At 60.2% G+C, this 27,921-nt stretch overlaps 2 protein-coding genes across 3 annotated transcripts; one reads left to right on the top strand and one right to left on the bottom strand.

Moving 5' to 3' along the window:
- Nucleotides 1–617: 617 nt before the first annotated feature.
- Nucleotides 618–19,947, bottom strand: SLC26A11 (solute carrier family 26 member 11). The gene is made up of 17 exons (XM_069481782.1): nt 19,906–19,947; nt 18,601–18,847; nt 17,860–18,052; nt 17,391–17,476; nt 15,563–15,642; nt 14,198–14,340; nt 11,666–11,841; nt 11,177–11,249; nt 8,765–8,815; nt 6,798–6,858; nt 6,055–6,110; nt 5,679–5,819; nt 4,489–4,616; nt 4,064–4,163; nt 3,565–3,698; nt 2,315–2,387; nt 618–1,471 (listed from the first exon to the last, which is right to left on the bottom strand). The coding sequence occupies exons 2-17, from the start codon at nt 18,832–18,834 to the stop codon at nt 1,380–1,382; spliced, it is 1,821 nt and encodes a 606-aa protein (XP_069337883.1). The 5' UTR covers nt 18,835–18,847; nt 19,906–19,947; the 3' UTR covers nt 618–1,379.
- Nucleotides 19,948–20,090: 143 nt separating this feature from the next.
- On the top strand, nt 20,091–27,692 carry SGSH (N-sulfoglucosamine sulfohydrolase). 2 transcript variants are annotated; one of them, XM_069481780.1, is made up of 8 exons: nt 20,091–20,195; nt 21,892–22,052; nt 22,699–22,804; nt 23,058–23,208; nt 23,508–23,664; nt 23,988–24,069; nt 25,077–25,280; nt 26,264–27,692. In XM_069481780.1, exons 1-8 carry the CDS (start codon nt 20,108–20,110, stop codon nt 26,821–26,823), a joined length of 1,509 nt encoding a protein of 502 aa, XP_069337881.1. In that variant the 5' UTR covers nt 20,091–20,107; the 3' UTR covers nt 26,824–27,692. The 2 variants fall into 2 exon arrangements, with proteins under 2 accessions (XP_069337881.1, XP_069337882.1); XM_069481781.1 differs by having other exon boundaries at nt 26,310–26,607.
- The last annotated feature ends 229 nt before the right edge of the window (nt 27,693–27,921 follow it).

Genomic DNA, 27,921 nt, shown 5'->3' with positions numbered 1-27,921 from the left:
CGCTGCACTCGGACATTGGCCAGGACCACCCTGGAAAATGACAGCGGCCTGGGGCCTGCAGCTGGGGGCCGCCAGCCTGCGGCTCCGCACAGTCAAGTCTTTCTTGAAGCAAGTCCAGGAGCAGCAGCCTCCAGGCTGCCGCAGACCCCTAGGGATTTACCCCTAGTGTGATCAAGTAAAGATAAAAACACACAGTTTCCGGCTGCCATGACAAAATACTCCAGACTGCGGGTGCTTAAAAAACAGAAACGAATCTTCTCACAATCCTGGGGGCTGGAAGTCAGGGTTCACGGTGCTGGCGGATTTGGTTTCCGGTGAGGCCTCTGCTCCTGGCTGGCCGTGGACTTGTTCCTGCCGTGTCCTGTCGGGGTTTCCTTGGTGTGAGCTGGAAGGCAGGGCTCTCCGGTGTCCCTGCTAAGGACACTAACGCTACCGGCCCAAGGCCCCACCCTGTGACCTCATGTAACCCTACTTCCCTCCTACAGGCCCTGTGCACTGCAGGTGGGGCTTCAACTACGGCATTTTGGGGGGCACAGTTCAGTCCACAACCCGCGCACGTGGGGTGCACATACCGAACAAAATACGTAGACGGTAAGAACCACGCATTCTAACACTATTTATTATCACAATAAATACCTCACAGCAAACGACCGCATGAAAAATGTGGGCTGCAGAGCACCATGTATGAAATGATCCCACGTATGTAAAACTGTAAACGTATATCCACACGGTGACAGACATGTATGCACATTGGGGGTCCAGAGTGATCACCAAAGTGGGCTGGTGCGGAATGATTTTCTGTATTTTTTTACAATAAGCATTCATGATTTCTACAAAATCACCAAAGCTATTAACTTTTTCATTTAAAAATCACGAAATTATTTTTGAATAGAGACTTTAAGTCATTTGGCACACCTTGGTCTTCTCTCCAAAAACAGCACAAATGCCGCCACCAAGAGGAGGCCCGTCTCCGGGACATCCCCGCTCCCCGCCCCTCCCCGGCCACTGCCCGGTGCAAAGGTGGAACCCAAGAACCCGGCAGGTGCTGGGGGCCGAGACCACCACCCCCGGCCCAGGCTGGAAACGCTGTCCTTCCTTTCTGACGTGTCTGTCACTCTAGAAGGCTCTCTCCACACGTCTCTTCCAAAAGGGTTCACGCCAGGGAACGACAGGGAGGTACTTTTCCAATTGTCCCACAGGGAGCCGGCGAGTCCCACCTGTGGGTCCACACACGGCTTCCTTCTCCCCCAGGGCCACCTGCTCAGGCTGTTCTCAGCCTGCCAGGCCAGCGTGTCTGTCGGGCGGCATCCGGCATCGAATCGCAGTGAAGAGAACCTTCCGGGACACCCTTCCTTTGCACGACGCCCGTGGCGGCTCCGTTAAGCCTTCAACAGGGCGACCTTGTGTTCCAGAGCAGAGTCTTCGCTGATGTTGTAGGGCTGGGTCCCTGGCTCCTGCCCCAGGTATTTCTCTGCGGGAAACACAAGTTGTTCCAGCACTAAACGCTGAAGTGAGGACGGGTCTGTTCATGGAAAGGGGCTAGAGGCTGGCATCTCAGGGACCTGGCACACCGGAAGGTGGCAGGGCTCACCCAGGCCGGCATCCCTAACTGCGAAAGGGCTCACCTAAGTCTCTCCAAGCACATCACTACTGTCTAGGTGACTGCTAATCCCCTCACTGCTCTGGGACGTTCCACCCTGCAGCCAGGCCCGCCTGTCTGTCCCTCTCCCGCACTGAGCTGCACCTAGCAACAGCCAGGGTGAGCCCAGACGCAAGAGGAATCTTTATGATATTTTAGAAACTAACAAAACTAATCTACAGTAGCAGAAATCAGCATGGTGGTTCCTCCTGGGGTGGCGGAGGCATGAGGGAAATTTCTAGAATGATCTTGATTGGTCTTGACTGGTGGAGACCCAGATGCATCCACCTCTGAACTCAAGCTGCACATTTAAGTTCCTCTCTTCTTAATGTATTTAAACTTTATCTCGAACACACACACCTGCCACTAAAAAAACAGGTCCCAGAGAAGGAAGGGGCCTCCACGACCATGGGCCCCCCGCCCCGCCCCCTCCGCTGGCCCTTGCTGTCACCGCAGTTGAGATGTTCGGCCGGGCCTACGGAAGATGGGGGCGGGGCAGCACCTGGCCTGCAAGCCCCGGGCAGACACCCTGCGCCTCTGGCCACCCACGATCACCTCCTCTCCCTGTCCCAGCGTCACAGGCTCTGGAGACACAGCCCTGCTCTGGCCCGATCCCCTGGGGTGTGGGCACAGCCGCCTGTCTCGGCTGCCCAGAGGGTACCCAACCGCACCCACCTGCTTCCTCCAGCGTGGAGAAGTACTGGAACCCCTTCAGGTCAGCGGACAGCAGGACACGGAGAACGGGGACCTGAGGGACAGACAGACTTTAACCCAGGGCAGGGACACTCCTCTGTGACACGCAGGGCAGGCGGCCTGCATGGACACCCCATCTTAGCACCTCCAGGAAGGGGCAGCTTCACATCTGCAGGGGGAAGTGGTGAGAATCCCTGCCCCAGGGGATGCTGCCAGAGGGGCATGTTTTTAGAGGAATCGTCTCCAAAGACCACGAAGACACGTGCACTGTGAACACGACACGGGATGAAAGGTGATGAGTAAAGCCCTGGATGCCCCGAGTCTGAGGCCAGCCTGCCACCCTCGCTGTGTGACCCCGGGCAGGTCACTCAGCCTCTCTGGGCCTCGGTGACCGTGTCTGGACAGGGGCACGAGGAGAGTGTGGGCCTCGCAGGCTGGTTTGAGAGCGAATGACACCCTGAGGGCCCACTGTGCCGACAGCTGCGTGCTGGGTTCGAGTGGCATCCTGTTTCACGGCTAGTTCACAAACATCTCCTCCGCAGGCCTGGGGGACACGCCGACATCCCCCACGTGCCACCACGTAGGACGTGGCAGAGAGGACGCTGAACTACAATGGCAGCGACCCCTCCTGCTGCTAACCCGGGCCACTCCCCCAGGACGTCAGCCCTGTGCTGCCCGAACGCTCCCAGGTGAGGCTGTGACCGTCTCGGTCTTACTCGAACGGGAAGCAAAGCATCGCTGTCGAACAGCACCGGCCCGGGGCTTCTGAGAGCTGAAGGACCAATTCCAACACACTCCGTCCGTGACCTTCACCTGTGCCCTGCCAGGACGGTGTCCGCAGAAACCTGTCCTCTTCAGCCTTCTGAAACCCCAACCCGTCTCTGCACACAATTCTACACTTAGGTGTGTTTTGCTTTCTACACCATAGCTCCCGAGAACAGGAACCAGCTCTCACTCATCCTGTGCCCCCGGCACCGAGTACGGCGTGGCAGAGGACCTGGATTGGCATCGACCGCCAGGGAAATGAGGCCACACACATGACCCCTTGGAGGGCAGGGGGCTGCTGTTCCCCATTGACAGGGTGGGAAGATGGAAGGTAGGACGGGTACGGGAACCGGGCAGATCAGAGGCAGAGCCAGAGCCAGCGGAGGGGCTGGGCAGTCCATCCTTGGGCAGCGTCACGGCCCAGGCTGGCTGGGAGGCCACTCGGCGGTGCTGACCGGCTCACCTACCTGCAGGCCGGTGAAGACCAGGCTGGCGCCCTGCTTGTGGAAGTCCTGCAGGAGCTCGCCGAGCCCCAACACCACGGTGTAGTCGACGCTGCAGACGTGTGTGCAATCCAGGACCAGGCAGCGCGGCGGGGACACTGGGGAGACAGGCCCGAGCCGGTCACGCTGGGCAAAGCAGCCCGATGCACTGGCCAGGGGCAGAGTGAGGCCAGCAAGTGCTCCCTGGACAATGGCTGTTTGGGGACAGCAGCCACTGCTTCCTTCCCAGGACCAGAGACGCCTGGGCTCCCCATGGGCTCCCCAGGAGGAGGAACAGGACCTCAGGGACAACGGAAGAGCAACGTGTGGGAACTGCCACCCCGGCTGCAGCACAGAGCAGAGCAGGTGTTAGGCCAGGGGGACGCCCCGTGCACTCAGACACCCCGAATCCTCCTGGCTGGGGTGCAAAAGGCGGGTGGGGAGCTTGGGTGATCTCAGCTCCGTCTCGGCCCAGCCCACGTACCTTCCAGGGCCCGGCTCAGGATCGCCTCCCGCAGGGCCTCAACCGCGGGGAAGTGCAGGCCGCTGGCCGGCTGCAGGACGACAACCGGCCCCTCGGACACCTGGGGGAAGCAAGTGGCTGCTGGACGCAGGTGACAGACGGCCTCTGCCAGGTGTGGCCCGTCCCAGGCAGGAAGCCCGGACCCAGGCCCAGCGCACTGGAGTGGGCAGGGAGTGAGGAGCTGGCGGGAGCCCCTGAGGCCCGTGGGCAGTGCGGTGAGCACTGTGGTCTGTAACCGGAGGGTGTGCCTGCCCGCCAGCGAGCGGTCACCTTCAGCAGCGGCCACGGCCACAGTCACTGTGTGAGCTCACCACCCGAGGGAGTCGTGCTGAGCAGTGAGGCGTCCTGCCCACGGGTGCTTCCCCTCCCCCGAGGCCGGCTGGTACCTGGGTCTCGGGCCGGGCCACGGCATGCAGGAGCAGGAGCACAGACACCAGCGCCCCGGCCAGGATGCCGTACTGCACCTCCCAGAAGCACAGCAGGAACGTCACGCACAGGGGCAGCAGGTCCAGCCCTAGGAGAGGGTGCAGCTTAGGGGCGCGCCCTCCTCCATGAGGCCCCCACTCAGCCCCGACACCCGGGAGGACGCTTCCTGGCCTCTCCCACACTGAGTAGGACACTCACGGACCCACAGTGGCCCCCAGGGGGACTCATTCTGGGGATTTGAGGACGGCAGCTGCCAAAGAGGCCACACCATGGGGATGAGGGCTATGGCTCAAGGTCAAATCCCCTCCCCGTCTTTGCTGAGCCACGGTCAAGACCTGCCGGGACAGGAGGGAGAAGACAGCAGGGGCTCATCGGCACCAAAGGAGGAGGGGCCGGGCACAGAGCCAGCCTGAGAAGTCAGATGGAGGGTCACGTGAGCCCTGGGGACCCCTGGCCAAGGAGGAGGTGTCCTGGGGCAAAGTGCTGGGCTTGGCGGTCAGCCCCGGGTGAGTCCACCCAACACACGTGACTCGGACACCCCCACCCTCCCTGAACCTCGGCTTCCATCGGTGGCATCTGTCACATGGCACAAGGCACAGTGATGCTTCAGGGCTGTTCTAAGGATCAGATGTAACAAAATACCAAAGACCTTCCACCTGGCAACTTGCCGGGGCTGACCAAAAACTGCCAAATAAGCTACATAAATCCTTTCGGTGCTGCTCTGATACACAAAACAAAATGAAACATGTTACATTAAAGGCACAGCCGGTTCAGGAAACCCTGCGGCCAGTGGAGCAAGGTCAGAGGATATGTTGGACCCTGCCGGTCCCCCAGGAAGTCCCCCCCCAGCTGGGCCAGCCAGAGGCGGGCGGGTGGGGACAGGTGGGGCCACCCCACGCCAGAGCTGCGCCAGGACCCTGCCGGAGCTGTGCAGCAGCCTTTCAGGAAGGAGGAGCTCCAGCTGGTCCCAGCAGCCACGATCTGCCAGCCACCGGGCCACCTGTGCAGCCGCCTCCTGGCCTTTCACTCCTCTGTCCTGGGAGCACCTAACTTCCCAGCGCCAGCCCCCAGCTGGGGAGCATCAGGGACAACCCCGTGTTCACAGGCGCCGCACCACAGCCCCCCCACGCTAGGGACGGGACACACATACTCTTAACACGCCAGAGCGTCCGGAAGATCTTGGCGTCAAACAGCGGGGCCACAGCCATGATGATGACCGCGGCCAGCGCGGCCTTGGGGATGTAGTAGAACTGGGAGGTCAGGTAGTCCAGGGACAGCAACACCAGCGCTCCTGTGGGGCAGGTGGCACCGGTGACCTGGGGTCAGGGTCCCGCCCAGCAAGCAGCCCCCCATGGGGAGGAGCCTTGCCTGGGACAGGGCGGGTGGGGGGATGAGCACCACGGCCCCAGTCCCCGTGTGGCTCCAGGGGACGTGGCCCACTGAGCAGGGCCGTCTCTAGCTGTCGGCATTCCCCCCTCCTCCCACTCTCACAGCCATGGCACAGCGGGGAGAAGTGGGGGGCTCACCTGTCACCAGCCCCCCTGCTGGGGTGCACACCCCCGACTGGGCGTTCACCGCCGTCCTGGAAGGCAACGCAACAAGAGACTGAATCACAGGCGGCCGGGAGGGGGAGGGGCGGCCTCTGTCCACGGTGGCAGCTGATCTCCCAGGGTGGCTCTGAGCGGGGCCTGGGAAGCGGGTGTGGGTGGCGGCGCGAGGCCAGGCGACTTAGGGCACAGCCACAGGCAGCTGTGCTCACTCCGTCCTGTTGTGTCTTTGGGCGATCCGTATCTCTCGCTGACCATAAGAACACAAACCAGAAAGTGCCAGGCCTTCGAGATTCCCACCCACTTTGTCTACTTCCGCATCCCATGGGGCCACCCCGAGCAGGGCCGGGGTCCTTGGCTTTGGGGACCAGGTCCTGCTGGGGGAGGCCTGCTCTTCTCCTTTAAGCCACGGGTCACCCCCACCCTGCTGTCCCAGCCCAGGGGGACCCCGGGGCGGGACCTCTTCAGGGCAGAGCCACCGTCTTTCCTGTCCCAGGTCCCGTCAGGAACGCACGGGGAACTCTCTAGGGCTGACCTGCGGTGCCATCTGTCAGCGTGCAGGAGCTGGGGGACCCTGGAGGACAGCGGCCCCCAGCCCTGTCCCAGCCACTCAACAGCGGATGGAGGGATGACGGACACCCCCAACCAGGACAGCAGCAAAAAGCCGTTGCACGAGGGTGAAGGGCCTCCCCCAGGCGCAGAGGAGGGACGCGGTCACTCACCGCCCAAAGCTGCCGGTGACCGGGTAGGACGAGACGAGGGAGCCCAGCACGTTGGTGAAGCCTGGGAGGAAGCGGAGGGTTTGTGAGGAGGGAAAAGAGACGGCGGCCGGGAGAGGGACACCGGGAAGGAACAGGAGGGCAGAGCTGGAGGGATCCCCCACCAGGGCCCGAACCTGGGGCTCGCTCTTTCAGGGAAGGGTGACTTTGTGACTTTGCCGAGTTTGCCGAGAGATTCTGGCTGTCAGAGACACCTGACCCCGGCCTCTCCTGTGTGACAAGATGTGCCTTTCCCCACGTATAAGGGGGGAACATCCCGCCTCCCAGGAGGGGGTGACAGCTGAGCACCCCTAAGACAAACCCAACATGCTTAGGAGGTCGGCAGCCGTCCACGGTTCCCCACCAGCTCCTTCCAAACCCCCCACTCCATCCTGTGAGCTGAGGCCACCGGGCAAGGCTGGCGAGCCATCTGCCCAGAGGGTGCCGTCGGCTACGCCGGACGAAGCCCAGGCTCACTGCCTCGCCGGTGGGGGGGGGGGGCTGAGAACCAACAGGACTGGCCCACACCGCTCACAAGCAGCCCCGCAGCGTCTGTCCCACCCAGGGACTGTCTCAAAGACCCCACCACGGTGACCACCCTCGGCAACAGGGCTCCCGGGTTCAAGGCCTGCTCTCTGGCCCCTCCAAGGTCTCGCGGCCCAGCTCGAGTCCCTGAGAGAGAGGAGCCCGGGCCAGGAGGTGCAGACCTTGCGGGGCGGGGACTGCAGGCTGCACACGGTCACCCGCACTCGTTAGCAGCTGCAAGTCAGAGACCCAACCCCGTGAGCAGCTGCTGACCGGGGACGACCCCTCCTGCTCAGCACCCCATGGGTTCACGCGAGCCTCTTGCTGCAGAAAATCGCGTGGCCTGTCTCAGGTCAAGGAATCCCATGACCACCTTCCATAATCTCAGCATCGTGGCCTCCACTTTACAGCCTCCCCCGTCTGGGCTGTATCCGGAACTCACTGTCTCAACACGATAGTTTTGTGCTGTTTTTGAAGCAATGGGAATGGACTGGGTGCTTGGGGCGTCTGTGGGTTTTCTCTGCCTGAGGGTGTGTGTGACTCCTGGGAACCCCAGCTCCACCCATCACCGGGGCAACGCCCCGTTCCCCACCAGCTCGAGCAGGAGCACGGGCACCGCCCCTCCGTGGTCCAGCCTGGGACCCCCCACGCTTTGCCATCCGTAAGGAGCCAACTGGCTTGAGTCCAAAACTCTCACGAAGGTGTCCGGGTATTGCTGGTGGACACCTCCGTGGGAAGGAACCCAGCAGTGCTGACTGGGTGGACCTGTGCCTGTCTCAGGAGGGGCCGGAAGGAAAGGAAGGTCTGGGATCCCCGGTACGTTGAAAACAGTAAAAATAACTGAATTTAAGACACATGCTGTGCTCTCCAAATACACCACCAGACAAGCCAGTTCATGAGGACAGAAGGAAAGAGAATAACACGTGAAACCTGGCATGGCTTCCACCCAGTCGGGCAACTCGGGGTCCACCTGAGTCCTCTCGCGTCTATGCCCCGGCCTGGAGGGGCCCACAGGGCGTGGCAAGGGCCCCATCAGGAGACTCCTCTGAGCTTTCACCTGGCCACATTCTTCAGCTCTTTGACCCCTGGCCCCAGAAGCTCCCTCCCCGAGATGGAACATTCAGGTGTTCCTCGGTAGAGACCAAGGCTACAGACCCCAGGGTCTGGTCCACAGCAAGTGCTCAGCAAGTGGCAATCAGAAGGGACAACAGACTTCGGCTCCCTGCTCCCGGGGACTAAAATGAACCACGTGGAGGCCTGGGAACGTGTCCGTGCCAACACTTCCAAAGGGCCCAACCGCGGACCTCTGCCCCTGGTGGTTTACCCCGACCATCAGACCATTGGGATGCCCGGCACAGCTCAGCTGGACGCAGGGGACAGGCCCAGGCCTGCGGCTGGAGTCTTACCGATGGCCAGCAGCTCCTGGTTGGCGTCGATGCGGTAATTATTCTGAGACGCTGGAGAGAACAAATGGTAAAGACACAGTTAAATGGCGTCTGCTAGCCCTCGTTCGTGAAACGAGAGCAGGTTATGAATTTCTACACAGCACTAAGTTCTGTAAACACGTGTGTGCATGCACACACGAGCGTGTCTGTGGGCGTCACAGAAGGCAGGGAGGGGCAGAATGAGGTATCTGCAGCAGCTAACTGGGTGAGCGAAGGGCCCACGGGGGACCCGTGTCCCCTTCACTCACCTCCGCACTTACCACACTTTCTACAACAAATACACACAGTCACTGCTTTTATAATGAGAGAAATGTTTTTAACTAAAAACCTGTCTGATGACAAGCTGAGAAGACTAGAAGTCAAGATGAAGCCATCTCCGGAGGAGCAGGGACGTCAGGGGAGGCCACAGGAGCAGGCCTCTGAGGCAGACGCTGGCAGACTTTTCCCGCCAAGGACCAGATCGTGAGTATTTTAGGCTCTGCAGGCCCCATGGGCTGTCGTGGCTGCAAAGCTCTGGCTGTTGTACCACGAAAGCAGCCGCAGATGATACATTCCCCAATGAGAACAACGTGTTCCAACAAATTTTATTTGTGAACACTGAGATTCTAATTTCATATAGAACTCATGAGTCACAAGTTATTATTCTTTTGACTTTTTCCAATCATTTAAAAACGTGAAAGTCGTTCTTGGGCCACTGGCCACACAAAGCAAGCAGCAGGCGGAAGTCTGCCAACCCCTGACGTAAGAGAGTGACCAGCTCTACAGATGTGGCCGGGAGGTCGGGTGACTTCAAAAGAAAATGGAATGTGTCTGTCCCAGGTACTCAGGAGGCTGAGGGAGGAGTTCAAGTCCAGCCTGGGCAACACATCAAGACCCTGTCTCTAAAAAAAGAAAACCAAAAAAAAGAAAAGTTTTCTAAGTAGCAGACAAGAAGAGTAAAAGCCGTTAAGATGTAGAATTGGAGGAAACACTTGCATTTCTTCTTGCGACAGAAAGATACATACTCAGGAAAGCAATAACAGCAAGACAGACACAAGCCGTGTATGGAACGAACTGAACTGTGGTGTGATTTTGAGCAATTGCTGGAATTTGGAAAACCCTCTCGAATTGACATTAGTTAAGAGTCTCCTTTGAATGGGGTGAAGGTTAGCGCCCTGGAACTTTGGAGAAGGAAGTTATCCTGGTACAACCTGGGCTGGGCAGTAAACACCCCTTACGGAATCACGATAACATTTGCTGTTAACTAGGTTTTAACCTTTAGAATCTACGTATCCCTAAAGGCAAGGAAGACTTCATTACGGCTATAGGTTGGCATGACAGTGGCGTCCACACTGACAATCCCAAGTGGGGAGCACCACGACTCCAGTGGGACGGGCCAGGGCAGGAGGATTTAACAGCTTAGGACAGAGGGCATCAAGGGTCGCTAAAGGGGCCGGGCGCGGTGGCTCACGCCTGTAATCCTAGCACTCTGGGAGGCCGAGGTGGGTGGATTGCTCAAGGTCAGGAGTTCGAGACCAGCCTGAGCGAGACCCCGTCTCTACTAAAAATAGAAAGACATTATATGGACACCTAAAAAAATCTATATAGAAAAAATTAGCCGGGCATAGTGGCGCATGCCTGTAGTCCCAGCTACTCGGGAGGCTGAGGCAGTAGGATCGCTTGAGCCCAGGAGTTTGAGGTTGCTGTGAGCTAAGCTGACGCCACGGCACTCACTCTAGCCTGGGCAACAAAGTGAGACTCTGTCTCAACAAAAAAAAAAAAAAAAAAAAAAAAAAGGGTCGCTAAAGGAGAAGCAGATACTTAAGTGAGTCGTTGCCCCCTGCCTCCCGGGGCTGAGCCAGCTGGAGAAAGTACATTGTTATGTTTGTAGGAATTTTGTGAGCCTGTTATTAAACCCAGCCCTTATTACCAATTAGATTAAAACTTTTAATTAAACTAATTACGCTAGAAAACAAGACAATACTTGAATTTCATCACTTCTTAACTTATCTACATCTTGCTATAGCTGGTGAGGTTATTACACCCAATGCACCTACAGGCCGAGGTGCCGCACGGCAGGGCTGACGTTCCAGCGCAGGTCAAGTTCAGCCTGCATCAGCCGTGGTGGGAGCAGGTTTTGTTCTGCAGAGCGCAGGCTGTTCAAACGTTCACCAGCACAGGGGTTTTCATTGTAAATTTCTTTTTGCTGTATGTACGTGTGTGTGTGTGTGTGTGTGTGTGTGTATGTGTACACACATGAGCGTGTGTGACCTGGATAAAAATTCACCTTTCTCAAATTACAGCGATAAAAGCGAGCAGGAAAGCAGGAAAGCCAAGCCAGGCAGGTGAGCCTCGCAACGGGACTGCCCAGGGTGTGGGTGGCGGGCGTCTTACCAAAGGCCTTGGCCACCGCGATGCTCTCCAGGAGGCCCATCAGGGGCACCACAGCCAGCCCCGCCCCCATGTCCTGAGAGGAGAGAGGGACGGTGAGTGGCCTACCCAACTGGACAGGAGAGGACGGGGCTGACCAGGCAGTGACCCACCAGGGTGGGGTCCCACCCTTCTTCACGTCTGCCAGAAGCCAGTGCGCCTGCAGGGACGTGAGCTTACACAGGCAAGGACCACGTCCTCGTTGCAAAAGGAGCAAGATGCCGAGAGGAACACGGCAAACTTATCCTTGGCCAGTGTCCGAAATGGGAGAAACTGCCCTGGGCTCAAGGCAGAAACACAAACGGGATATCCCTGGAGGCCGTGCCCAATCTGGGATTCTCTCGAAACTAGCGCTCGGCAGTCCTAACTGAGCTCAGACGTCCCGTCTCTAGGCAGACACGTCAAGGACATGCAGCCAGGCCAGGGGCAGTCCTGGCACCTGTCTCTGCCCACCTGCACCATCTCGGTGAAGGAGATCGTCCCGTTGGCGGTGGTCACTGAGAAGGGAGGGGCCCGGACTGGAGGGAGCCCCTTGGCCGTCTCCCCGGTGAGAACGAAAGGCTGGCATCCAGTCACCTCGAAGGAGTACGCAACCAGGGCCGCGAAGGACACCACGAGGGCGTTGCGGGCTAGGAGAGAAAGAGACGCTGCAGCGAAACCTGCGCAAGGACGCACCTCTGCGCCAGGTAGCTCGGGCAGACACGCCTCGGGGGCAGAAGACGCCCGCCCCAGCCGCGACCCCTCACTCTGCACCCTGGAAACACAGCACAGATATAAGGTCCGTGTGGCAGGCGTGAGCAGGTGGCTCTGTGGAGCATGCATGACGTGGGGACAGCAGAGCAGCAGGACACAGACCAATGTACACATCTCCTGCTGCCCATCCCCCCGGGGACGCACAGACCACCTGCATAGCGGCAAAGACACCCTAAAATCAGATGCCTGGGGCACTTCCACTTTGAAGCAAGACGGAGGAAAAGACCAGTTATCCACCTGTCTAAAACTACTAAAAATTGGACAAAATATGAAACAATGGTTTTCAAGGTGCTGGCCGTCAGCCGTGACGGACACGGGAAACAATCGAGGTGAGTCCGTAACGGCCTCTGCAGAGTCCCCAGGGCCTGGAGTGTGGCAGGGGAACCCTGCAGAGCCCAGGGGTCGCCCTGGGTTGAGGGGAGAACACTGGGGGTCCGTGGAGGCCTGGGCCTGGGGCTGACAGAGAGGTTCACGGGAGAGTTCCAGACCCCTGCAGGGGGTGCCCCGGGTGTGCAGACCAGGGCAAAGCTGTGTGGAAACCATCCAAACCGCCCGGGAGGGGATGACCCCAGGGACTCACACCAGCCAGAGCGAGAAAACCGCAGAATTCACGGAGCATCGGGACTCACTAGAGTTTTACCTCGGCAGTGGGTAAGTAAGAGTAGCCCTAGACCTGCAGCTGGCAATTTATTTCCATAAAGGGCTTGATAGTAAATGCTTTTCACTTTGTGGCCACAGTCTCTGCTGCAACTCCTCAACTCTGCTGTTACTGCACAAAAGCAGCCGTAGACACTGCAGAAACTCGAGTTCAGTAGAACTATCACTTGCAAAACCAAGCGGTGGGCCTGAGCGGGCCTGTCCTGGAATGAAGACTGCTCTGGCCCAGCCCGCGAAGTTTAACAGCAAGACCCGAATGGACTGAACCATTCTAAGTAACTCAACCGTACCCGGAACAAAGCACCAGAAGATTCGCACAATGCAAAGACATCCTGCAGCCAACATCAAACTCACAAAGTCTGGCACCCACTCGAGCAGAAACTGCGAGGCGTGCAAAGATGCAGGAAAATGGGACCCGTAACAGGAGAAAAATCAGTCGGGGGGGCGGGGGGGGGAACTGACATAGTTGAAAATAACAGAGTTAAGGCCGGGCGCGGTGGCTCACGCCTGTAATCCTAGCACTCTGGGAGGCCGAGGCGGGTGGATCGCTGGAGGTCAGGAGTTCGAGACCAGCCTGAGCAAGAGCGAGACCCCGTCTCTACTAAAAATAGAAAGAAATTATATGGACAACTAAAATATATATATACAAAAAATTAGCCGGGCATGGTGGCGCATGCCTGTAGTCCCAGCTACTCGGGAGGCTGAGGCAGTAGGATCACTTAAGCCCAGGAGTTTGAGGTTGCTGTGAGCTAGACTGACGCCACGGCACTCAGAGGAAGCTAAAATAGTAATTGTCATGAAATTCCACATATTTGAAAAGATAGAGGAAAGAATAAGCCTGTTAAGCAGAGATGTGGGAGATACATTTAAAAAGAGCCAAAGAGATAAAAACACCCTGCAGGGCACGGCCTCTCCGGCAAAGAACGTCTGGCCCAGAATGTCAGCAGCCCCAAGGTTGAGAAACCTGGTCTACTGGCAGGTCCTTGGGAGAGAAAACAAATTCCACCAACACCACACGCTGGCAGTAGCTAAACTGCGGCTTCAAGCGTGGAGGCTGCAGGCTGAGCCGCAGGTAACCCCAGGGACCCTGTGAAAGGCCGTGGTACAGACTGTAAGGTGACAGGGGCAGTGTGGCCATCGGTGCATTAAGTGGCCATCCCCGGGGAGGCAGCAGCCTCTCCCCAGTGCATCCAGGACGGGCCCAGTCCCTGTAGCTGAGCAGCGATCAGATGCCAGAAGAGGAAGGTGCTGCCGACGCCGTGAGAGGCCGTGCGCCGCGGGGTATTCCGCAGCATCCCTGGCCTCTGCCCACTCGCTGCCAGTAAGGCCTCTCCCAGTAGCATCAACCAAGTGTCTCCCAGAATTGCCAAACGTTGCGGGGGCAGAATCACCTCTGGCTGAGAACTGCCGCTGCAGACAGCATTCTGAGCTCTGGATGTGATCTGAACCACCTACCGAGTTTTAAATATGCCAGCGTTCAAGTCATGCCCGCACAGGGGACGTGAGAACCTCTGCGGATGTGACTCAGGGCTCCCTGGGTGCCCAGGTTGTGCACAACGTCTGTGGGGCCCTCACCTGTCGTGGCAGCCCAAACCAGCCCGCGGCTGAGCCACACGCCAGGGGGCATCTCGGGGTGCGCGGGCGGCACGTGGTCCCGCATGAGCTTCAGCACCACCAGCAGCAGCATGCACACCAGCCCCAGCGCGGCGTCGCCCACCCTGTAGAGAGACAGAGGGCCGTCACCACCCAGGTCTGCCCGCGACTCACCCTGACTCAAGCCTCCCGGCCTCCAGCTGCTGCTTCTGCTGGAAGCCTTTCTCCCCCAATTGTCTTTGTGTTTTCTCCTAAGCAATCTACTATTCCACTTCAAAACTGTACCCCAAATTCAGTAAGCACGCAGGCCTGTGCAGGACGGGGCGTGAGAGGCCGGTCACGATGGCGGCAGGGCCACCCTTTCATATTTCAGTCCCATGGCTCTCTGGGACTCAGGTCTGCAGAACAGGATCTGGTGACTGACCACAGGAAACGGAGACTGCAGCTGGCGTACTGCAGGTCCTTGTCTGTTCTAGAAGGCCCTAGCCTTTGCACTCGGTAACGCCCCTCTCACCTCTGACCCCAGTGCCGCTCTCTGACCGGTCAGGCTCCACTCCCACTGGCCCCCAGGAGGCCCCTGCCCACTGCCACTGCCGCATCTGGGAGGGCAGGAAAGCTCTGGCTTCCAGCTGGGTTCAGCTGCTGGGGAACCTCAGCAGCTGATCGGAGCACAGAAGACAAGGGTCCAGGCCCCCCCACGCCAGGCCCTGGCACCACGCAGCCATCTCTACAGCTCCCCCAAAACCATCTCCTCCCCGGTCCCTTGCAGCCGCAGAGGGGGAGAGCTGTCCTGGCTGCTGCTGGCCTTGTCTCTACTGAAACCACCTGAGGGAAGTGCTGCCGTGGGACCCTCTACCCAGGGCTGCCTGGATCTCTTCGTCTCTGTCAATACTCCACCCGCTTTCCCTCATCCCTTCCCTTCGGCACCTGCGTTCTGTTGGTGTCACCTTCCCCACGCCCTGGGTTCTCTTCCTGGATAAATTACAAGCCCATGGGGGGTGGGGAGAGAGAGAGAGAGAGACTGCCTGCCTTTTCTTCGCAGGGTCTCTCCTCCTTCCTGCCGTCCAACAAAGCTCTGTGGCGCTCACCACGCTGCCAGCTCTCAGGCTCAAACCATGGGCTTCTCACTAAAACGCTGACCGATTCAGCAGGTCTCGGGCCTGGCCTGAGAGTCTGCATTTGTAACCAGCTCCGAGGTGCTGCTGCTGCTGCTGCCCTGGGGACCCCTGTCACCAGTAAGGCCCCCGGAGGAATAAATGCCACTAAGGGTGGCCAAGGAGGGGGAGCTGGGCGAGGAGTATGGAAGGAAGAGCTTCCTTACATGGGGCAAGAAACAAAGCCAGGTACCTGGTCTCTCCGATGCTGAGGAAGGTGTGATACACTTGCAGGAAAAACTGCCTGGGGATGTTCTGCAGTCCCAGGAGGTTCTGTGCAAACAGAGAGCTGGTCAGATCACCGCCCAGACCCAAGGCACTTTGTCCCCATCTCCCCTCGCTCCCTCCCGCCAGGGAAGGAGGAGAATCAGCATCCACCTGGGCCTGGGCTGGGCAGGATCCCCGGCCCCCAGGGCCCTGCCAGGGGCACAGCTCAGGGCTCTCAGGGGACCACCTGCCCTCTCCCAAGCCCCCCAGGACAGGAGATCAAAGAGACGGCACTTCACAACCTTTGGGTCAATGATGTGTTTCTCTAAGTTACTTTCGAGTCTGAGAAAAAAACACTCTGTGTGATCCCTAAGCCGGGAGACCGGTTCTACAGCTCCGTGGCCACGGTCCTGGGACCAAGGCACTTGCACTGACCACTCCCCGCCCTGCCTCCATTGGCTCGGGGCCACGTCCATCACCCAGCGGCCCGCCCCCATCATGCGGACACTTTCTGCCATTGGCTCAAGGCCGCGTCTGTCCCTCGACTGCCCGCCCGGCTCTACCCGCTGCCGGAAGGAAACAATCACGCCCCGCGAGCGGGGGCTGGGGATCCCGGCCCGAGGCGGTGGGGCTCTTCCTCGTGCTTTAAACTCTTTCTGTCTTTCGGGAGCTGGCAGGGAGTATCAGGTATCAGCAGGGAAGTCGAGGCCGGACTCCCAGGGTGACACATGAGGCTGGGGACCAGGCTGCCAAGAGCGAATGCACGCAGGCGCCCTCTACTCTCACTAGAGCCCTAGAAAAGAACATCCTTGACACTGAAAAGAAAAATGTTTCCATAATAAAGGACGGACCATCCCCGAGGCAGCATCTTCCAAGCTTACCCAGGCGTGTGTACATGTAGTACACAGGTCATATTCATCCTCACCTATTTCCTCCCTAAAATGAAGATGACAACAGACCTGCCTCCCAGGGGTGCAGTGAGAATTAAGCACACAGATCGTGTCACCCAGTGCCTGGCACACAGAGTGCTAAGTATGTCCGCTGCTTTGTTTCCACACAGTCTCCCATCCTGGATTTTCCACGGGGCCTCTCCGGGACACTGTCACCAGCAGGGGGGTGTCCCCGAGTCTGCCATCCGGGCCCCACAGCCCATGCGTGGAACTGAGCTGGCTCCCATTCCACACACACCCAGCAAGCGCGCCCTCCTCCGCACCGGGCAGCCACAGGCGGGAGCACAGTCCCTGCCCTGGAGGAACTTAGGGCCCAGTAAGGAGACAATAAATTACATCCTTAACTCAGGATCACTGACTTTAGGACTAATAGATGTTGTAAACAGAAACATAAAAAACATGGCATTTAAAAAATATCAAACAGATGTTGAAAGAAGCACAAAAACAAACTCATCCAGCTAAATTAGTGCGGAGAAATAATTGCTGTTGGAATTCCAGCAGTGTGCTGTGACCTGTGACCGGCGAGGCCTGCGGGTGTGCCCAGCACAGGCAGCTGCCCAGGAGCCAGCCAGGCCCTCGGGCACCAACATCACATGAGCCAGCCGCCGGACGAGGTTACAGTTCCTCAAGTCACTTGCTGCAAAATCTGATCATCACTCAGCATCCCCCCAGGAGGGTCATTTTATTAATGCGGGACCCATGAGAGAACTGCGTGCTTCTTGACCCTCGGAGAATAGACACGCTCAAACAGTAAGATGGCTGCTTGCCACAAATATCAGGACTGGCCTTGGTCCTGCTCCCAGGTACCCCTGTGCCAACTAGCAGTGGCCAGAGGACAGTGCTCTGGGTGGACACTGTGCCTACCTTGATCTGTCCAAAGGCAATGGTGACAGTAGCAGCAGAGGTGAAGCCTTTAATGACAGGGCAGGAAATGAAGTCCAGCAGGAACCCTGGCCGATCAAGAGAGAATGGGGAGCTGGTTCTAGCTCCGTCTGGCCCCAGAGGACGAGGGTAGAGATGTGGGCTGGGAGAGATGGCATGGGAGGGACTGGGGAGCTAAGGACTGGTGAGTGACACACCCTGTTTGGGCTGTTTTTGGAGAGCAGGTCTAGCGTCTGAGGCCCTGGGTATTTCTCTAGTGTCCCAGCCTCCCAGCAGAATAGAGTAGGACTGGGGGCCAAGGGCCTCACCCCCCTCAACACACACACAGTTAGCCGTTGGAACTCAAGCAAGGAAATGCTGAGGTCAAGGTCACCCCAAGAGGTAGCTGCCTTACCCTGGGAAAAGCAGAACCGGAGCCCGTCCCGCCCGTGGCAGGAAGGCAGAGTCTTACCCAAACGCAGGAACCCCATGACCAACTGGATACAGCCAGACAGGAAGGCCAACAGGACAGCATAGGCGGGCTCATGGAAGGTGTAGAAGGAGACCAGGAGGGACATGATGGCTGTGGGGCCCAGAGTCACATCCCGGGAGGTGCCCAGGAAGAAATACACGAAGCATCCCATGAAGGCAGAGTACAGGCCGTACTGTCAGGGAGAGATGGCCATGAGCACCCAGGAGGCCTGAGGCCTGTCCACACGCGTTCCTGGTGTGCACGTCCAGGCATAGAGATCTCTGGGTGTTGACTGTGCCCTGGGTACACCTGCACATGCAGGCAGGGAGTGCTGCCGCCCTGTTATCCCCTGAGGACCTGCAGTGATTAGGATTTAGGAGCAACCAACTGGGGCCCTGGGGTGCTGATGGCCAGACAGAGTGGGGGGGGGGCTGGTGCTGCCTGCGGGGAGCACAGAGGCTTGTGTGCCGTCTGGGTCTGTGCATGCCACCATGAGTCATCTCTCTGGACAACCCAGAACTAGCTTGGTGCCTGTCTGTGACTTGCAGGCAGAGGAGTGTGTCACATGTTACAGACTGTAAAGCGAAGGTTTCTTAGGGCCCCTGGGGTTGGAAGCCTGGGAAGGCTGCAGTCTGGAACTGACACCACATATTTCCACCTGCTTCTGTGCAGGTGCTGAGGCCTGAGCGGGACCAGGCTGTGGGGAGGAGATGTGGCTGGCAGCAGGGACAGACACCTCACCTGGGGCGGGAGTCCAGCCACTTCAGCATAGGCCAGAGCCTGGGGAATGACCGTGAGCCCAACCGAGAGTCCAGCTATGACGTCCATCTTCAGCCACTGCATGGAGTAGTCCGGCAGCCACGCCAGGATGGGCAGCCACCTCTGCACAGCCCCGGGTGAGCAGCAGCAGGTGTTCGGGGTCATGCCCAGGCTGGAGGACCCGGCCTGACCCAGAGCCTTCACGAAGGAGGGCATCCCTAGGGTGGGGCTGGGGGTGTGAGCAACACAGACCAGCAGTCAGGGTCTGGGCTTCGAGGACCCAGCCATACTGGCCAGGTCCAGGGCATCAGAGACACTTTCTTCTCCCTTCTGAAGGGGGTCTGAGCCAGAGGGAGTAGATCCCGGGCGGCCATGCTGGTCTGAGAGAGGAAGCCAACACCATGCAGAGGGGGACTGGGCCGCCAGGCCCCTCACTGTGCAGTCTCCCTGCATCCCTCCTGCCCCCTCTCGGCGCCTTCTCTCCCTCCCTCAATTCTGGCAGATGAGAATCTAAACGATTTCCTAAAGAAAAGTCTAAAGACTAATTAGACTCTCTTCCCTAGAAAATGTTTCCCTTTCTCTCCCCTCCCCAGGGAATGTGGGGTACAGCGCAGAGAGAAGCAGGGTCTGCGCACACTCTTCACAGCGCCTGGCGGGTGGGGGGGGGGAACCGTTGGGGCCGGGACTGGGAGGCCCTTGGGGACTCCGAGGATTTCCAAGTGCGCAGCATGGCCCGCACCACCCACTACGGCGGGCTGCAGTGCTGGGGGGCGTCCCCCACTGAAGCCACGCCTAACTCAGCCCCCACCTGTGGCATTGACAGACCAGGGATTCTAGTCGGTTCTGAGACAACGTCAGAGGGGCCTGCGTGAATTCAAGGTGCGCAGCATCCTTTGGTGTCCGGCGCCCCTGCGCGCAGAGCCTACCCAGGCCGCCCCTCCCCCTGCCCCTGCGCCTGTCCCGGCCCTAGCCCCTGTCCCTGCCCCTCCCCCTGTCCCGGCCTCTGTCCCGGACAGGCTGAGCTGCTCTGGACAAAATCCACCTCCCCACCCCACGACGCCTGTTCTGATCCTGGGGTCCAGGGCGAGGACCCCACGCCGGCTGACAGTCCACGACCCGTGGGCTCCCAGCACGACCGAGGCGGGGCACCCGGGCGGGACACAGTGGGAATCCCCGCGGCAGGCGCCCGCACTCTCGGACTTTGCGCTGGTCCTGGCGACCCTGGCGTGTGCCGGCCGCCCCCCGCCCCAGGCCGCGCTCGCCGCCCCCCACGGGCCGCGGACTCACCCGCCGCGCGCAGCAGTCTGGGTCTCCCAGCTTCGCCGCAGCTGGGACCGCAGGGCTCTCAGGGGGTGGAACGGGGCGGGGCCTGGGGAGCACGTGACCGATGGGCGGGGCGGGGTCAAGCCCGGGTGGGCGGGGCGGGGCTGAGCCGAATCGGAGCCGGAGCTGTGCTCTAGCCCGAGCCGGAGCCGAAGCCTCTGCCGCCATGCGCTGTCCCGGGCCCGCCTGCTGCGCGCTGCTTCTCGCCCTGGGGCTCTGCCGGGCGCGGCCCCGGAACGTGCTGCTGATCCTCGGTGAGTGCAGCCCCTGAACACGCTGTCCCGCGGCCACCTGCTGCTGCCCCCGAAGTGGCCGCTCGCCCCCCCAGCGGCAGTGCCGACCCGGTGCCCTGCCCCGGCGGCCCCCGGCCCCGCTGCGGTCCCTCCCGTCTCCCCTGCTGCCCCACACCTCCGTGTGTCCCTCCGAGCGGCGGGTCTGAGGGGTCGCCCGCATTCAGCGCTGCACCCCTGCCCACCGTGTCCGGAGCCTGGGGCGGCTTCGCCAAGCTCGGGGCGCAGGTCCCAGAGGGGGCGCCAGGCGAGGGGCTGCTGCCCAGGGTCCCAGAGACACGGGCAGGGGACTCTCTGGCTCTCCCCGCCCACCCCCTGCCCCCCATAAGTTTGTCCCAACTTTCTCAGACTTCAGAGCCTGGGGCTCAGTTCTCTTCTCCTGTCCGAAGGGCACAGCCCCCACTGCCCACGCAGCCTCTCTGCCAACCGCAGCCCCTCTCAGAAGCCCACGTTCCTCCAGCACGTGCTGTTCACAAGACTTCCTGTTTGGGTGCCAGGGCCGGTGACAGGCGATAAAGCCTCAGATTCTTTCCCCTTCTGAGGTCTGGCCCCCTGCCAGCCCTGCTCTTTCTGATTCACTTTGTGGTCTCTGGGCTGGAGATCGGCTCATGGTAACATAAACGGCTCTCCGGTCAACTCACCTCCCAGGGCCACTCTCGGAGGGTCTGCTCCGGGATCCAGGTCCTGCCAGGACTGGGGTCAGCACTGCATCCTTTGGGATCCCAGGCGATCCAGCCCCGGGTTAGGTCCTGTTTTAGCTCAGGTAGCCATAGCAAAGTACTACACATAGGGCGGCTTAAACAGCCGCAGGGTAGAGGATGGTAGCCCAGCTGGAGGCCAGCCACAGCCACCCCTCTGTTCAAGAACCACATTGCCTCTGAGGAAGCTGGGGAAGGTGTTGCCCTGGGGGTTCCCATCAGCTTCTTCCGGGGTGCCCCTGGCGTGCTCTGCTCCACAGCAGAGGGAAGAAGCTTGCCATGGCTGTAGGAGCTCAAGGCCTGTCTCTGCCGCCTGCTCCCCAGCTGTGTGGCCCCGGGGGCTGCACCTCACTTCTCTGGTTGCTTCGTGTAGGGTGAAGGGGTTGACAATCTGCAGGGTCACTGGGCCTCTGGGGCTGGGTGCTGAGCAGCAGTGAGAGGTGGTGGTGGGATGTGCACGCACAGATCCTCAGACGCGCCCTGGGCATGGTGCTCCTGGCCCCTGCCTCTGCCGCTTCCACAGAGCCCAGGATTGCCCAGAGTGCGCTGTGTCTGTGCACTCAGCCCCTGCCTGCTAACGTGCCTGCTTGGGTAACGTGCCCAGCCGGGTAGCATGCCCAGCTGGGTGGCATGCCTGCTGGGTGTCAAGGTTACTGGGGTAGCATGCTTGCTGGGTGCCATGCCTGCCCAGGTATCATACCCACCTGGTTATGCCAGCTGGGCATTATGCCTACCTGCTAACATGCCCTCTGGGTATCATAGCTGCCTGATACACCCACTCAGCTGTCAAGCCTGCTGGGTGCTGGAACCATGCTTTCTGGACGCCATGCCCATCTGGGTATCTTGCCCTCCTGGCGTCACCAGCCTGAGCCTTTGCAGCGCAACGCCAGGCGCCTTCACTCCCACGTGCTATTCCTCCTGACCCCAGCCCCCATGTCCTCCCTGTCTCCCACCTTCCCCAGCGGATGATGGAGGCTTTGAGAGCGGCGCGTACAACAACAGCGCCATCTCCACGCCTCACCTGGATGCCTTGGCCCGCCGCAGCCTCATCTTCCGAAACGCCTTCACCTCCGTCAGCAGTTGCTCTCCCAGCCGCGCCAGCCTGCTCACCGGCCTGCCCCAGGTGGGTTGGCAGAGGGGCGGGAGGAGGGGATGGAGAGGACCATGGGTTGCTTCCACTTTTGGCTGTTGTGAACAGCGCCACTATTAATGTGGGTGTGTGAGGGCGCTTCCCCTTGAAGTGTGAGCCGATGGTATTACCCCACTGTGAGCAAGTGTGCGTCCGCGAGAGGCTGACACTGGGAGAAGCCTCAGAGGGGGAGATCGTGTGCAGATGCGCAGACGCCTCCTGGAAGGTTTGCCCAGGGACTGAGCCGCTGGCGTCTGGGCATGGGTTGCAGCGGTCTGGGGGGGTGCCTTTCCTTTTCACGGACGGCAGTCTGAGTTTTTAACACACATGGTGATGTTTTTTGCAATGTCAAGTAACTAGATAATAAAAAGGGGCCTGGCTCTATTTCTCTCTACAACGTGTGATCCTAGTGGAAAAGTTGGGAAGTGCAGATACACAAGAACGCCAGAGCCACCGAGCGGCTGGCCTGCGTTCCTCCGAATCCTTTTCTTTCCCGCCCATGTCCTCTTTTCTCGGGAGGCACCTGTGGGCCTTTGGGCTAGGAGTGGAGGGGGAGAAAGTCTCTGTGGTGCGGCCGTGGGAGGGCGAAATCGGGAACCCTGGAGGGCTGCGGCCAGGCCTCACGCGTCTTTGCCGGCAGCACCAGAACGGGATGTACGGGCTGCACCAGGACATGCACCACTTCAGCTCCTTCGACAAGGTGCGGAGCCTGCCGCAGCTGCTCAGTCAGGCCGGCGTGCGCACAGGTGAGGCGCTTCAGCCGAGCGCAGGGTGAGATGAGGGCTTGAGGCCAGGGTCTGGGAGGTCGGGTGCCTTGTCCCAAGCCGCCCTCAGCCCACAAATTGCCCACCCAGAGTGCTCATCCTGAAGGACTGGGCCTGGGCTTCCTGGCGGGGCTGTGGGTCCAGGAGAGCGGAGGGCCTGGGCGCTTGGGGGCAGAGAAGGGAACAGAGGGAGTGGGAGGCCGAGGGGCTCTGGACAGGCGTCTACCCCGCCCAGGCATCATCGGGAAGAAGCACGTGGGGCCCGAGGCGGTGTACCCGTTCGACTTCGCCTACACAGAGGAGAACAGCTCGGTCCTCCAGGTGGGGCGGAACATCACTCGGATTAAGCTGCTAGTCCGGAAGTTCCTGCAGACCCAGGACGACAGGTACGCATCAGGGCACCTGCCCCTACCCGTCACTCACACGGCCAGACCTCCCTGCCGTTGGCCTGAGGCCTGTGTCCCAGAGTCTTCAGTTGGGATTCGTGGTGGGGGAGAAGGTTCCAGATACGCAAGGAAGAAGGGGTATGGGGACACGGGCTGTGAGGGCTGCAGGGAGACTCTCAGATACAGGGGAGTGAGCAAAGCCGGGAGGGGTGTCTCTGTCTAGAGCCGGGGCTTCCCGGGGTGGAGGGTCAAGCAAGGTACTGCCCAGGTGGTGTGTCGGCCCCTCCCCCCACGTGCAGGCCCTTCTTCCTCTACGTCGCCTTCCACGACCCCCACCGCTGCGGGCACTCCCAGCCCCAGTACGGAGCCTTCTGTGAGAAGTTTGGCAATGGGGAGAGCGGCATGGGGCGCATCCCAGACTGGACCCCCCAGACCTACAGCCCCCAGGACGTGCTGGTAGGAGGGCCCTCGCCATGTTTCCCAGGCAGCTACCAGCCCTAAGTCCAGGCACCTGCCCCCCCCCCCGCCCCCACCGCGGGCTTGCAGCCCTCGCCCAGGGGATGGGCGGTCAGCATGCAAGGAGAGACCCTCTGGCTGAATTGGGCCCAGGCCCCCATCTGTGGGGCTGCAGACAACCCCAGAAGTATGGGGTGATGCTGCCAACGGGAGTTGATCTGGGCTGACCATTTGCAGGGAGAAGGTTCCGGACCCTGGGGGGAAGGCTAGCATCTCCACCCCCTCTCCCATCTACCTGTTCCAAGCTTGGCTCTGCCTCCCAGGTGCCTTACTTCGTCCCTGACACCCCAGCGGCCCGAGCCGACCTGGCGGCTCAGTACACCACCATCGGCCGGATGGACCAAGGTGGGCTCACGGGCTGGGCGGTGGGGTGTGCCAAGGCTCCATCCCGCATCCTGGGCCAGGTGCTTCTCAGCCAATGGGGCTTGGCCCCGGGGGTCCCACTAGCAGCACAGTGTTATCAGGTCTCGCAGTGGAAGGCCCGGGGCTGGGCTGGGCAGAGACCATATTCAGAGAAGGAGCCGGGCGTGAGCTGGACTCAGGCAGCCCCGTCCTGGGGGTGGTGTCGGGACTCACTCCTGGGCTGCCGTGATGCAGAACTGCCCCTGGGCCGGCTCGTTTGGGTGCCCAGAGGTTGGGCAAACACTCCAAATGCTTTTCCAGCAATGGATCTGGATTAGATTTGGGGTTTTGGAGTTCCCTAGGTTACGCAGTATAGAACTTGGTAGGGGTCGTTAGTGTTTTGTGGCCACTGTAACGAAGAACCATAAACTGGGTGGCTTAAAATTGCAAAAATTTGGGCCAGGTGCGGTGGCCTGATCCTAGCTCTCTGGGAGGCTGACTCAGGAGGATTGCTTGAGGCCACGAGTTTGAGAGCAGCCTGAGCAAGAGCCACACCCGGTCTCTCCTAAAAACAGAAAAATTAGCTGGGCGTGATGGCCACGCCTGTAGTCCCAGCTACTCAGGAGGCTGAGGCAGGAGGATCACTTGAGCCAAGGAGTTGGAGGTTGCAGTGAGCTGTGATGACATCACTGTCCTCTACTCTGAGGAGCAGAGCAAGACTCTATCTCAAAAAAAAAAAAAGCTACAGAAATGTGTTCACTCACGTTCTGGTGGCCGCAAGTGTGAAATCAAGGTGTCAGCAGGGCTGTCCCCCCGAAGGCCTAGGGGAGGGCCCCACCTTCCCTCTTCTAGCTTCTGGGGTGCTGGGCAAGGGGCCCGGCTGGTGGGAGGACCCGCAGGGTGTTTTAGGGTCTGGCGGCCGCGTGAGGAGGTGGTGAGTCTGCGCACGTGCCCGTGCCCCCCGCTGTCGTGTCTGTGGCTGAGCCCGGCTCCCCCACCCCCGCCCGCAGGGATCGGACTTGTGCTCCAGGAGCTGCGTGGAGCAGGTGTCCTGAATGACACCCTGGTGATCTTCACATCTGACAACGGGATCCCCTTCCCCAGCGGCAGGACCAACCTGTACTGGCCGGGCACGGCCGAACCTTTGCTGGTGTCATCCCCGGAGCACCCAAAACGCTGGGGCCAGGTCAGCGAGGCCTACGTGAGCCTCCTAGGTACGGCTCTATCTGTCTCATGCAGGGAACAGGGCGGAAGTGAACCTTTGACCTCGCAGCAGACGTTGTTCTGCACCCGTTACTGAATGTGGTTCTCACACCGCCTGGGTGAGGCCGGGACAGACACTCCCATCCTACAGGTGGAAAGGATGAAGTTCAGAGGTGAAATAAGCTGCCCAGGGTCACACAGGTGTCGGCACCAGCTAGGATTCTAGCCTGGGTCTCGTGGTCTCACTGCTCTCCAAACCGTGGCCTTTTCCAGTAGACCACACGTGAGCACCAGGGTCCCCTGCAATGCTCGTTAGTGCCCACATGGCACCCCCAGACTGAGTCGGTGGGCCTGGGGTGGGGCTCGAGAATTTGCATGTCTGACTAGTTCCCAGGTGACAGGACAGTGTGGCCCCAGGGACCCTCTCTGAGAATCGCTGCTCCCTGTCACACCTGCCTGGGGACCTGGGCACCTCATGACCCTGCTCATGTCCACAGAGGCCTGGGGATGTCCAGTCCCCCATTATAGAGGAACCTGCAGGTGTGGGAAGACTGTGAGGGGCCTGGGGTTAGCCCCTTGGCCCAGGGTGGAAGGCGCTGCTCCTGCCCACTGCCCGGCAGGGCCACCAGGCGGGGCGGGCTCAGGGCAGCAGTGCACTCAGGTGCCTGCAGCTCAGGGCCCACATTTCTCTGTTTTGGCCCCAAACCATGAGCCGAGAGTGCTGTGGCCTCACCACAGAGCAGGGACAGACGAGGCTTCCCTACATAGGGCGCTTCCTTTCTGGTCCGTAGGGTTTTAGAAGGGTCCTAGATATCACCAAGTCGGGGCCTCTTGCTACACCTTTAAAGGCATCGTGGCCCAGAGAGACAGTGTAGCCGTGGGAGGCGCCGCACCTCCCTGTTGGGGAGTTGACGCAAGGTGGCCGCCAGCTTCCCCAGCGGCTCAGGCTCCTGGGCCTTGGGGCCGCTGCGCTGAGCCGCCGCTTGCTCTGCAGACCTCGCGCCCACCATCTTGGATTGGTTCTCCATCCCCTACCCCAGCTACACCATCTTTGGCTCGAAGACCGTCCGGCTCACTGGCCGGTCCCTCCTGCCAGCGCTGGAGGTCGAGCCCCTTTGGACCACCGTCTTCGGCAGCCAGAGCCACCACGAGGTCACCATGTCCTACCCCATGCGTTCTGTGCACCACCAGAGCTTCCGCCTCGTGCACAACCTCAGCTTCCGGATGCCCTTCCCCATCGACCAGGACTTCTACGTCTCGCCCACCTTCCAGGACCTCCTGAACCGCACCACGGCCGGGCAGCCCACGGGCTGGTACAAGGACCTGCACCACTACTACTACCGGGCACGCTGGGAGCTCTATGACCAGAGCCGGGACCCCCACGAGACCCAGAACCTGGCTGGCGACCCGCGCTTCGCCCAGGTGCTCGAAACGCTTCAGGCCCAGCTGGCCAAGTGGCAGTGGGAGACCCAGGACCCTTGGGTGTGTGCCCCTGACGGCGTCCTGGAGGAGAAGCTCTCGCCCCAGTGCCGGCCCCTCCACAACGAGCTGTGACAGCCCCTGGAGGCACCTACCCTACCTGTCCCAGACATGTTTCTGCCGCTGGCCAGCTGGCCTCCTCAACTGGTGATGGAGGGGACCAGCCCGAGGACGATGACGCTGGCCCTTCTGAGATGCTGGTGTCATTCCTTCCTCTGCCTGGAGGGGAGACCAGACGTGTGCCCCAGCCCGTCCCCCCAGGACTGCTGCCACCATAGTAGGGGACACCACTGTCCTTGTGTCTGAGCTGTGTCCTGGCATAGGAATTCTAGGGGGCCCTGGGGACAGAGTGGGACATGATGAGGGAGTCTGTTTTCTGGGTTGGTTTGGGGACCTGCAGGGGGAGGGACTTGAAACCCTCTTCAGTCTTTGGAGCCCTTCTCCTGTGAGGAGGTGGGGGCTTCTGTGCCACCAGGGCGTGGGTGGCCGGTGGGTCCAAACCACACTCTACGTGGCAACGTGGCATCTGGCCTCTTACGAAGCTTCGGTCTAGAGGAAGCCTTTGAGCAACCTGGGGCTGGTTTCTGCCTCCTTTGTTTTGCCCCAGGGTCAGGGATGGCCCAGTAGGGCGTCTGCTGACAGGCGGCTCCCTGCGTGCCCAGCCTGAGCCGGTGGTCTTTCCGGGCAAACTTGTCCTTTCTGAGTGTGTCCAAAGACGAAGGTGTGCAGTGTCCCCATCCTCTGGCTTGGGTTGGTTCTCCTTGGATGGCACCAGGGTTGCGTGGAGAATGTGCCGGACCTGCCCTGCCTCCACCCCGGGAAACCTGGCACACGAGGGCTCCCCTCCCCTCCCCCACCATCGACTCCATACTGGGGGTGGGGGTGGGGAGAGAGCCACAGAGTATTGTAAAAGCCTTTTGTTTAGTAAAATATACAGAAGTTCATTTTTGAACAGTTCATGGTAATACCAACCCAAATCCTAGAACAATGTCCTGATTCTGGGATCCGACTGTCAAAATGACCTTCAGTTTGGGACAGTTCTGGGGGCAGGAGGCAAGGCCAGGACGTCGGGGGACCTGGGGGGACCCGCCCGAGCCGTGCTGTGTGGCTCCCGAGCCCTGGAGGTGGAGGGAGGATGTTTGGCCCCAGGAAGGGGTTGGGGCACGATGCCAG

Source organism: Eulemur rufifrons, chromosome 9 (assembly GCF_041146395.1).
Source record: "Eulemur rufifrons isolate Redbay chromosome 9, OSU_ERuf_1, whole genome shotgun sequence".
Lineage (NCBI taxonomy): Eukaryota > Metazoa > Chordata > Mammalia > Primates > Lemuridae > Eulemur > Eulemur rufifrons.
The sequence above is the reverse complement of the archived record's forward strand: the minus strand, read 5'-3'. Positions and strand labels throughout refer to the sequence as shown.

Bases quoted from the DNA above. Each gene is read 5' to 3' on its own strand.
- SLC26A11 (XM_069481782.1), bottom strand. From the start codon at position 18,834: ATGCCCTCCTTCGTGAAGGCTCTGGGTCAGGCCGGGTCCTCCAGCCTG. The intron at 18,053-18,600 runs GTGAGGTGTCTG...TCTCCCTGACAG, and splicing joins TGGCTGGACTCCCGCCCCAG to TACGGCCTGTACTCTGCCTT. The intron at 14,341-15,562 runs GTACCTGGCTTT...GTCTCTCTACAG, and splicing joins CTCAGCATCGGAGAGACCAG to GGTGGGCGACGCCGCGCTGG.
- SGSH (XM_069481780.1), top strand. From the start codon at position 20,108: ATGCGCTGTCCCGGGCCCGCCTGCTGCGCGCTGCTTCTCGCCCTGGGG. The intron at 22,805-23,057 runs GTGAGGCGCTTC...TACCCCGCCCAG, and splicing joins TCAGGCCGGCGTGCGCACAG to GCATCATCGGGAAGAAGCAC. The intron at 23,665-23,987 runs GTAGGAGGGCCC...TCTGCCTCCCAG, and splicing joins ACAGCCCCCAGGACGTGCTG to GTGCCTTACTTCGTCCCTGA.